This window comes from Elephantulus edwardii, unplaced genomic scaffold (genome assembly GCF_000299155.1).
Source record: "Elephantulus edwardii isolate Elephantulus edwardi_28Jun2011 unplaced genomic scaffold, EleEdw1.0 scaffold00006, whole genome shotgun sequence".
Classification (NCBI taxonomy): domain Eukaryota; kingdom Metazoa; phylum Chordata; class Mammalia; order Macroscelidea; family Macroscelididae; genus Elephantulus; species Elephantulus edwardii.
The window spans coordinates 21,004,746-21,015,794 of record NW_006399756.1 but is presented as its reverse complement, the minus strand read 5'-3'; the positions used below and the strand labels follow the sequence as shown (position 1 = coordinate 21,015,794).

Sequence of the window (11,049 nt, the reverse complement as noted above, 5' to 3'; positions counted from 1 at the left end):
GCGCCTCCTGTCGGCGCGGGGAGGGGGCGCGGAGAGGCCGCGATCGCCACCCGCGGTGCTCATGGAGCGGGTGCGGATGATCAACGTGCAGCGCCTGCTGGAGGCGGCGGAGTTTTTGGAGCGCCGGGAGCGAGGTAACGGCTGGATGCCGACGCCTTCGCGGTGTGTGCGGGTGGGCTTCTGCTCCGCGGGGCGGTGCGGCGCGGCGGGTGAGGGCAGCGGTGCGCGCTGGCAGGGGGGCGCACGTGGCAGGGGAGGGGTCCGTGTGTCGGGTGGCGCACGTGCAGGGAGAGGGGTGCGCATGTGACGAGAGGGGTGTGCGTGTCGAGGGGTGCACGGTGTGGAGGGGTGCGCGTGTCAGGAGTGATGCGCGTGTCGGGGAGGAGTGCATGAGTGGGTGGCGCACGTGAGAGGTGAGGGGTGTGCATGTGACCCGAGGGCTGCGCGTGTCAGGGATGATGCGCGTGTCAGGGAGGAGTGTGTGGGGGTATGCATGTGATGATCCAGGGGTGAGCGTGTTAGAGGTGATGCGCGTGTTAGAGAGGAGTGTGTGTGTGTGAAGTGGTGAACGTGAGAAGCGGGGAGTGTGCATGTGATGATCCAGGGGTGCGCGTGTCAGGGGTGATGCGCGTGTTGGGGAGGAGTGTGGGGGTTGGCAAACGTGAGAAGCGGGGAGTGTGCATGTGACCCGAGGGGTGTGCGTGTCGAGTGATGCGCGTGTCAGGGAGGAGTGCGTGAACGTGGGAGGAGAGGGGTGTGCATGTGATTCGAGGGGGTGCGCGTGTCAGGGAAGGAGTGTATATGGCTGGAGAGGGGTCCATGTAACTGTGTGTGTGTGTGTGTGTGTGTGTGTGTGTCTACGCGTGTACATGTGTACGTGTACGTGTCCTCATGCACCCGTGTGTGTTTGCAAGAGTGAGAAGAGAGGTGCACGTGTGAGATACAGGGTGCAGACGTGTACGTGTGGCTTGTGGGTGAGAATGGGGGTGCACTGGGAAGTGCATTTGTGTGAAGGGGGTTGTGTGAGGGGAGATGTGGTCGTGAGGAAGGCCACACATGTAAGGGAACATGTGTGAGTGAGATGAGGTGTGTAGGAAGACGCATGCAACTGTATAGTCAGTGAACAGGGGCCCCTGGATATTTGGGGGGCTCATCTGTGCCGAGAGTGACCCATGTGTGCATGGATGTGAGGAGGAGCACCCTTGTGAGTGTAAGCTGCGGGTGTGTATAGCTTGTGTGTGGAGCCTCGGCACTTTCAGGCGAGTGTGGGGCCTGTCATGGGGGGACTTGAGATGCTACCAGAGAGAAGCAGCCCTGGTGGCGCAGTGGTTTGAGCACAGGTTCCCAAGCAGGGCCACTTGGTGGGAGAAAGGTGAGACAGTGGGCTCTCCTGAACGGTGACATTTACAGCCACCGAACGCCCTGCAGGCAAGTCGCCTCTGCCCTGTAGGGTCAGGATGAGTCAGGAGCAGCTGAGGGGTGTGTGAAATTAAGAGAGAAGAGATCTTTGGAGAATTGATGACAAAGCTGAAGAAGAATGGTGTAAAAAGGAGGAAAAGTAGGGTGAGGTGGGCAGTTTGAGAGGATGTTAGGGATGAAGGTGTGAAGCCGAAGATTTGGGAAGACAGATGAAAGAGAAGGAAGCAGTGGGAACTGGGCACAGGGGCAAGGACACAGGTTGGATCTCAATAATGGAAGGAAATGCCTCGCTGGAGAGAAGGGAAGAGAGGACTTTGAGTTGTGGTTAAGGAGTATCTTAAGTAGCTAATGAGATGAGAGCACTTTGGGAATGTAAAGAGATTAGTAGGGTATGAAGAGCAGGGACATTGAGAATTATGGTGTCAGGAGGAAAAACAGCCCTTTAGAAATCTCTCTCATTGCTGTTGGGTTGAAAGTGACTCCTGGCTAACCCTCCAGTGGGTTTCTGAGGCTGTAAATCACATACACAGAGATTGCCCCACTTTCTCCCTCAGATCGGCTGGTGGATTTGAACTGCCAGAGAGGCATGGCCTTTGAGTTGTTCGTACAGCTCCCTATGGACAAGGGTGCCAGCGTTCCCACCTCGAGGTGATGGATTATGGAAAGATATGGCTTAGAGAAACACTCTCAAAATAGAGAGAGAGGAAAAGGGGTTTTTGAAGTGCAGTGAAATTGTTGAGGGTGGGATGGTCTCAGAAAGTAGAACATTTAAGTCAAGACAAATCCTTGAAGGAAAGGATTTCTGAGAAGGAGAAATTACCCAGTAAACCTTCTAGGGGATGAGTAATGCTATAGGATTGATGTCCAGGCAAGAACTGACATTTTATACACTCTTATAAAGAGTGATAATTTGAGCCTTTTTCTTTCTTGTACTGTCAACAACTTGTTACTGCAAGGCATTGAGATCATCTGTGGCTCCATTATTTTGCATCTATTCCTCTTACCAAATACTCTTTTTTTTTTCCTATCTTTTTAGAGTGTGAACATGGCTATGCTTCAACGTTCCCCTCCATGCCGAGTCCCCGGCTGCAGCACTCGAAGCCCCCACGGAGGCTGAGCCGGGCACCGAAACACAGCAGTGGGAGCAGCAACACCAGCACTGCCAACAGGTAGCAAGCAGGGAGGTGTATGAGTGGGCGCTGGAGGGAAGGAGTGTGCAGACACAGAGGGGCCAGTCCTGCTGAGTCAAATTCTGTTTCAGTACCAAGGTTGGAGCCAGCAGTCAGGGAACCACGTGGGTCTTGGGGATTCGGTCCTCCGGATCATAACCTTACTTTGTATGGAAAAGGTGTGGCATCTGGGAAGACAGAGCTGTTTTTTTGCTGTGATTATTAAGATGAAGTTATCTGTGACTGAGAGGGTAGTAGATTGAGAAGTTGAGTAGCATGGGCCTGTGTGTACAACATGCTAAAAGTAATCTTGGGCCAGCTTTGATTGTCTTGTCCAGGTTTAGAAGAGTCTAAGGATTATTTTCGACTCATAGTCATAGGATAGAGTAGAACTGGCCCTAGTATTTCAAAAGCTGTAATCTTTATGGAAGGGAGCGTTGGTGGCCTGCTGGTAAGATGCTGTGCTGCAATCCCGGAGGCATGTGGTTCTGATCTCCCAGCTGCTCTGCAGGAGAAGGATGACCAGTCTTCTCCTTTGCAGTTTACTGCTTCTGGCAGCCCGCTGAATGGTCAGCTGCAAGGGGGTGGCATGGGGTAGGTCCCAAGTCCGTGGCACACAGTAACAATCTTTATGGAACCTGATTACTAACATCTTTCACTCCTAGAACACCTCATTGGTTTTCATCTCTGACCTTTCAGTTAGCATTCAAACCACTGTATCAGCAGGGGTGCGTTGAGATGTGTTAGAGATGCCAAAAGGACTGAAGATGGAAGAAATGAATCAAAGTTAAGCCGCGATACCTTTAAAATTGGAAAGAACCAGTAAGAGATGAAGAGTGGGATTGTAAGCGAGTTGGAAAAAGATACTCCCCTTTCCCGATCGCCCCCAGAGCAAGAACATTCAGCTGTTCTGTCAACCTTCCCTCCCTTTCTCCCTTTGTATTATTTTTTATGTGTACCGTCAAATCAGATCTGACTGGTACAGGAGGAGATTGCCCCCTCCTTCTTCAGCAGAGCATCTGGTGGATTTGAACCACGTACCTCTAGGATTGCAGTGCAGTGTCTTGCCACTAGGCCACCAGAGCTCCCTTCCTTTCTCCCTTTGAAAATGACTTTTCTGTGTGGTATATTTCTTTAGACAACAAAGCTCTTTGCAATATATGTCTAACTTATATGATATACATGTATGTACAACATATATGTAACACATATCTGTTTCTGTTATTATACGGAGGCACTGAGTACATTAATAGTAAAAATTAAGGAATAACTTTTGAAAAATGCATTTTATATTTATTATCCACTACTGACCTGTCAGGTTTTTTGCTGGGATGTTGCTTGCATGATACTGTGATGCTGGAAAGGGTGCCACCATATTTCAGATACCAGCAAGGGTCACATGTGCTGGACAGAGTTCTGTAGAGCTTCCAGGAGAAATAGAATCTAAGAAGAAAGGTTTGATACAGTTCTGAAAATTAGCCAAAAGGTGGCAGTTGTGAGAATGCTTCAGGACTATATATCATCTATTTTGTTCTGTTTTGCTAAGGTGGTTGTGAGTTGGGGTCATCTTGGTGTCAGGTATCAACGTGTTATGGGTAATTTTCGTAATTATAATACCATTTTTATATTTCCTGCCTGACTCTTTCTTTTAATATTGAATTAAAATTTGGAAATCAGGCAATTTAGGAAATGGCTGATATTTTAAACTTTAAAAGTTTTTTAAAAGTTACTGTCTTAACAGGAATGAGTTAACTAAAGAAGTGTTTCAGTAATGATTTATCTTCTTAAATGTTGTTAGTGGTTTATCATCTTAAATTCTAAAAAAGTTCTCAAAGCAGTCATTTTAATCTCAAAAGTTCTCTGTCTTTTCCAGTATTCTTGTACCTACAAAGTTGTGACCTTGCAAGTAATATGTAACTTCCTTTCTTGTGCTGACCTTCTTCTTTTCTAGGCATGATATTCCTGTCCAGAGCCTGGCCGCCCCGAGAGTGGGCACAAAGTGAATGAAACTCGGTCTCACCAGCTTTGCTTCCAGGGAGCACCTGGGCCTTCCCTTTCTTCAAGACTGATTTGTTTGTTCTTTTGGCAGTCAGTAATTAATTCTGTGCTCCTCACCAACATCACAATTCAATGGTCTTTCTTTGGTTCTTTGGTCTTCCTTGTTCTTTGTCCAGCTTTTACATACATGTGAAGCAATTGGAAATATGATTACTTAGGTCAGGAGCACCTTTGTCTTTAAAGTGACATCGTTGCTTTTAATTACTTTGACAGAGCTTGTAGATTTGTGCAGTGCAGTACGTTGTTTGTACTTGGAAGCACTTGGCCGAGGCTAGTAGGTTTGTCTAGGGCCGTACATTGCTTGCCTGCTGTTTCGAGGGAGGAGTGCTGATGGGAGATCTTAGTGAAATGAAAGAATTGATAACTTCACTCTTTTCTCCATTTATCAGGATCATGTTTATTGGCTCATTTTAAAAGATTTTTGTTGACTGGGGCAGTGGGATTAGGTGTATTGGAGTCAGTAAGACTGGCTCAGGACAAGGGCAGGTTACTATGAATTTCAGGTTACTCGATGGATATAACAACAATACAACCTGTTGAAGTATAATTCACACCAAAGGCATTATTAGTCTTTGCTGTTCTTCAACTTCATGTCCTCTTCATTTTCAATAGGAATGCTTATCATGTGCATATGGCAGCTTGTTGATGAATGCTCCTCAAATCCTGATGCCGCATTTTCATTTGGTCCAATTTCTCAAATTATTTACTCAGCAGATAGATTGTATCACTAGCGAAAAAGGATACAGCCCTACTAGACACATCTTTCTTCATATTAAAGCATGCAGCATTTCCTGTTATTTTTGAAGAACTACTTCTATGATCATGTTCAGGTTCTTTATGAGCACAGTTTGGTATTGTCCATTCTTTGCAGTGGTGAGAATATTTATTTCTTTGATGTGGAAGTGGAATCCATATTGAAGGTTGTAGTCTTTGCTTTTCTGTAACAGGTGTTTCAGGTTCTCTTGACTTTCTGCTTGCAGATGTATCATTTGTGTAACAAAGCTTGTTGAAGAGTTTTCCGCTAAACCTAATGCCACATTTGTAGAGTCCAACTTCTCAAATGATTTGCTAACATACAGATGGAATAAGTGTGGGGAAAGGACACAGTCCTGATGCACGCCTTTCCTGCTTTTAAACCATGCATTGCTCCCTCGTTCTGTTCGGATGGCTTCCGGTCTCTGTTTAGGTTTCTTATGAGCACAATTAAGTGTTCTAGGATTCTAGGATTCCTGTTCTTCTTCATGTCAGTTATAACATGAAGTTATAACAGTCAACTGCCTTTGCGTACATCGTCAATAAAATACTAGTAACCATCTTTCTGGTATTCTCTGCTTTCAGTCGAAATCCATCTGTCCTCAGTAGTGATGGTCATCATTCTATGGCATCTTCTGACTCCCAATTTGAATTTCCAGCAGTTGTCTTCTGATATACTATTTCAGCCATTTTTGCATATTCTTCAGTATTTTATTTTGACAGTCATGCTAAGGATGTTGTTTGATGATCTTTACATTCTGTTGGGAATAGGTACAAAGACAGATCTTTTCCAGTTGTTTGGCAGGTAACTATCTTCCACATTTTGAGGCACAAAATCAAGTGATCCAGTCCAGGGCTGCTTCTGTTTGTGGAAACATCTCAGTTGAATTGGTATTCCATCAATTCCTGGTGACTTATTTTTTTTTTGCCATTGGGAACCCAAGAAGGCAGTGGGAGGAATACTGTCACCTTGAGGGGATTGTAACCAAATGAAGAAAAAAAAGTGTGTGAATTGCTGAGTAGAAAACAACTTTGCTGGGTCAAACTACTATGCATTCAAACTAAAAAAAAAATACTAAGAAATAAAGGTGATGTATGTGAATAGTTTAAAAAACCCTCTGTCCCATGCCTCCCCATCTAGTTTCTGATTCCTAGATTCTAGCGCTTCCTTCTGCTGTTTGCCTTTCTGTTTTTAATTAACAAGTTTATTCTGCTTGTTATCTATTAACTCTTGAAAATAAGGATTTAATGCTTGTACACTTGACTTTTGAAAAGTCAAAACTCTTTGCCGTTGAAGCGGAACTGACTCATAGTTGACCCTCCAGCAGGTTTTCAGAGGCTGTAAATTACGCAGGAGATTGCCTTTCTCCTGAGGGGCAGCTGGTGGATGCGAACCACTGGAAAGGTTTAGGCACTTGGTTAGTGCAATTCCCTACTAGTTCCACTAGAACCTTCTGCTTGACTCTTGTTGTTGTTGTGTACCATCAAGTTGGAACTGACTGACACTTGATCTTCAAGCAGGTTTTCAGAGGCAGTAGATCACATGAGAGTGGACTGCACATCTTTCTCCCTCAGAGCAGTCAGTGGATTCAAACCCCATACTTCCACGTTGGCAGCTCAGTTCCTTACTGCTGTGCCACAAGTGCTCCCGTCTTGATACTTAGCATCAGCTATTGTCAAGCTTTTGAATATTAGCTATTCTAATGAGTGTGTCATGGTAACAAAAGATTTTAATTTGCATTGCCTTATGAACTGTGATCTTGGGGGCATCTTTTACTGTGCTTTTCATGTAACTTCTTTACTGAAGTGTCTTCAGATATTTTGCCCATTTTTTATTCAACTGTTTGTTACTGATTTTAAGAGTTCTTTGTAAATTCTGGATAAAAGTTATTTATATAAATGTTTAGATAATATTTTTAAGCTTCTGTTAGTCTTTCTAGGAGTCAGAAAAACTTAATGCTTTTATTTCTTTTATAGCATTAAGTTTCACATTTTGACTTAAGATTCATTTAATGTTTTAGAAGGTATGAGTTAAAAATTGGAGTTACTTTTTTTAACATAGGATCTCTAGCTGTTCCAGTACTAGTTGGTGCAAAGGCTATCCTTTGGTATGTTGAAAGATGCCTTGGCATACTCTGTATTTTGCTCCACTGAGCTTAATGTTTATCTCTTCATACTTTAATACTAGCGTCTTAAGTACTATAGCAATCTAGTAAGTCTTGAAATCAGGTAATGTACATCTTCCTTCTTGATTATTCTTTACCTCAAGTTTCTTTGGCTGACCTACGTCTGTTGCATATTATGCTCATTTTAGTATCAGTTCATTTTAGAATTTTCTACAACAAAGCCTTCTGGTATTTTGATTAGGATTGCATCGAATCTGTAGATCAAGTTGGGGAGACTTGATAATTCCTAATAATATTAAATCTTCTGACCTAAAGCATGATATTGCTCTCCATTTATTATGTTTTAACATTTTCCAGCATTATTTTGTTGTTTTTTTATTACACATGTGTTATTAGATTTATCCTTAATTGTTTCATTTTTTTCAGTTTTAATAAACAGATGTTTATTTTATCACAATTTAAATGGCTGTTGAGTGTTTTGTATTTTTATTTATGCTATTGAAAATAATTGAATTTTTGTATATAAGCTTCACAAAACTCATTTTTAGTGTTTGAAGGCCTGCTGTTTCAGAAGTGGATGGCCAGTCCTAGTTCTTAATCTTAGTATGGAACTTCCACGGAGATCTGCCCACTCTAAGTGACCTTGCTGGTATTAGCAATCCCAGAGGCATAGCTTCCAACTTCAATGCAACACTCAGGCCACCACAGCACAGAAAACTGAAGAGCAGTTGTCCAAACAGAGCAAAGAAACAAGGCATGGTTTCAGATCAGGAAAGGTGTGCGTCAGGGTTGTATTCTGTCCATACTTGTTCAGTTTGAATGCTGAGAAAATCATTCAAGAAATTAGACTTTGTGAAGAAGAATGTGTGGTATCTGGGCTGGAGGAAGTTTTGTCAACAGGTTGCATTGCACAGATAATACAACCTTGCTTGCAGAAAGTGAGAAAAACTTGAAACATTTAACTGCCGAAGCTCAAAGACTACAGCTTTCAATATGAGTTACGTCTCAACATCAAGAAGACAGAAATCCTTACTACTGGACCAGCAGGCAACATCAAAAAGATAGAAGCTATCAACTTTTTCATTTTACTTGAATCCACAATCAACATTAGCAACAGTTAAGAAATCAAAAGACACATTGCAATGGGGGAAGTTTGCTGTCAAAGACCTCTCCAAAATGCAGAAGATCAAGGATGTCTGTTTAGAGACTGACGGGGGCCAGGTCCAAGCCATGGTCTTTTCATTTGTTTCCTTTACATCTGAAAGTTGAGCAGTGAATAAAGATGATAGAAGAATTCTTTTTTAAAAAAATTAATGAAAGTTTACAGAGATTTAGGGTTTCTAGTCATTAATTGTTGCACTTTTCTACCTGCTCCCTCCCTCCCCCCCCAATTAACTTTTCTCCTTGATAAGTAAAAGAAAAACTCTTTCATTGCTATACAATCCCTACCCCCAAGTCGACTGCACTGGCAGCTTTCATTCTGGACTCCTGTCATGACAATAATACTCAATCATATGTCCCTTTTAAATAGTTCTCTCCCTCAGCTGCTGCAGTACAGTATATATCATTCCTCCCCTTCTTCTCTGTCTTCCCTCAACCCCAGAGTCAGTCCTGTTTTATAGTAGTGGTCTTATGCAATATTTGTCCTTTTGTGACTGAGATATTTCACTCAGGATAGAAGAATTCTTGATGCCTTTGTAATGTGGTGTTGGTGAAGAATGCTGAATGTCTTATGGGTTACCAAAAGAACAAACAAATCTGTCTTGAAGGAAGTACAGCCAGACTACCCCTTGGAGGGAAGGATAGGGAAACTTCACCTCAAGTACTTTGGGCAAATTTCTAGAGGAGCCAGTTCTTAGAGACTTCAGGTTGATAAATGTAAAGTCAGTAAAGAGAAGACCCTCATTGAGATGGATTGACACAGTGTCTTCCGCAGTTGGCTTGAGTAGGACAGTGATGAGGATGGTATAGAATAGGGCACGGCTCAGATCTGTCCTTCATAGGGTCACTGTGAATCGTAGTCAACTTGATGGCACCCCACAATAAACAACTCACTTACTTGTTTCAGTAGTTTGTATTTCTCTCTTTCTCATTGTCTTCAGGTTGGAACCAGCTCATAGCTGACCGTCTATTGAATCTTAGGGGTTGTAAATTGCATGGGAGAGGATTGCCCATCTTTCTTCTGAGGAGCCAGTGGTGGGTTTAAACCGCCAGAGAGGCATGGCCTTTGGATTAGGAGTTGAACTCCTATGTACTCTGCTGCCACAGAGGTCCCAATATATTGTTGAGAACTTTCTAAATAAACAGCAAGGTCTGTGAATAGAGAGGGTTTTACTTTATCCTTTCCTTTCCATTCCATTCTATTCCATCTGTGCTACTTCTTGCCTTTTTGAAAAGGCTGTGACCTTTAATATAATTCTGAGTAGAAGAAGTAAGAATAAATTTCTTTTTGTTTTTCCTAATTTTAGAAGAATATTCATTCTGTCACAGTTCAGTATGGGAACTGGGTTTTCTTCAGGTACCTTTTTATTAGATTGAAGACATTTTCTTCCTAATTTGCTAAGTTTTTAATTTCTTAAATCATGAATGGATGCTGAATTTTGTCAAGTGCTTTTTCTATATCTGTAGAGATGATCCTTTGCTTTTCTTGTTTTGTTAATATGGATTACATTGGTTGAGTTTTAAATCTTAAACTTGTGTACATTTGTGGATAAATTATGCTCAGTAATTGTATATTCTCTTAATGTTTTACTAACAATTTTGTTATCTGTTCATGAGAGGTATCAGGGTTTTCTTTTCTTTTCTTTCTTTGTTGGGTTTTAGAATCTAGGTGATACTGGCCTCAAAGTAAGTAGTGAAGTACTTCTACCCCTTATATTTTTGGAGATACTTTATGTAGAACTGATAGAATTTATTCCTTAGATAGTTGGTAAAAGTCTCTATTAAAGACTTTTGGATCTAGAATTTGCTTTATGGGAAGGCTTTTGATTCTAAATTCAGTTTCTTTACTAGATATAGAGATATTTGGAATTTTGTGTTGTTGTTTTTTCCTTGAGTCAGTTCTAATAAATTTGTATGTTTTAGGATCAGTGTCTATCTTAAGTTGATGATTTTTTAAATAAAATTGTTTCTTTTAATATTTTCTTAACAGATACAAGATCTATGGTGATGTACATCTTTCATTCCTGATAAGGCTACTTTAAAAACTTATCTTGCCCTCTTTTGTTCTTTATCAGTCTTAGAAATTTATCAATTTATTGATCTTTTTTTTTTTAAAAAAAGTCAGTTTTCCATTTTAATGATTTTTTCCCCCTACTTTTCATTTTCTGCTCTTTATTCTTAGCTTTATTAGTTCTTTTATGTCAATTTCTTATCCTTGGTACTGTTGGCATTTTGGGCTAGATAATTCTTTTTATGTGTATCATAGAATATTGTAACAACATTCTGGCCTCTTTCCACAACATGCCGGTAGCATATTGCTGTTGTTGTTGTTATGTGCCATCGAGTCGTTTGCAACTCATAGC

At 41.9% G+C, this 11,049-nt stretch overlaps 1 protein-coding gene across 1 annotated transcript in view; it reads left to right on the top strand.

The window, feature by feature from the left end:
• Positions 1 to 61: 61 nt before the first annotated feature.
• MXI1 (MAX interactor 1, dimerization protein) overlaps positions 62 to 11,049 on the top strand; it is a gene marked incomplete at its 3' end in the record, with an annotated part of 76,391 nt that continues 65,403 nt past the window's right edge. The window contains exons 1-2 of the mRNA XM_006880171.1: positions 62 to 134; positions 2,456 to 2,588. Coding sequence (XP_006880233.1) covers positions 62 to 134; positions 2,456 to 2,588 — 206 coding nt within the window. The remainder of the gene's footprint in view (positions 135 to 2,455; positions 2,589 to 11,049) is intronic.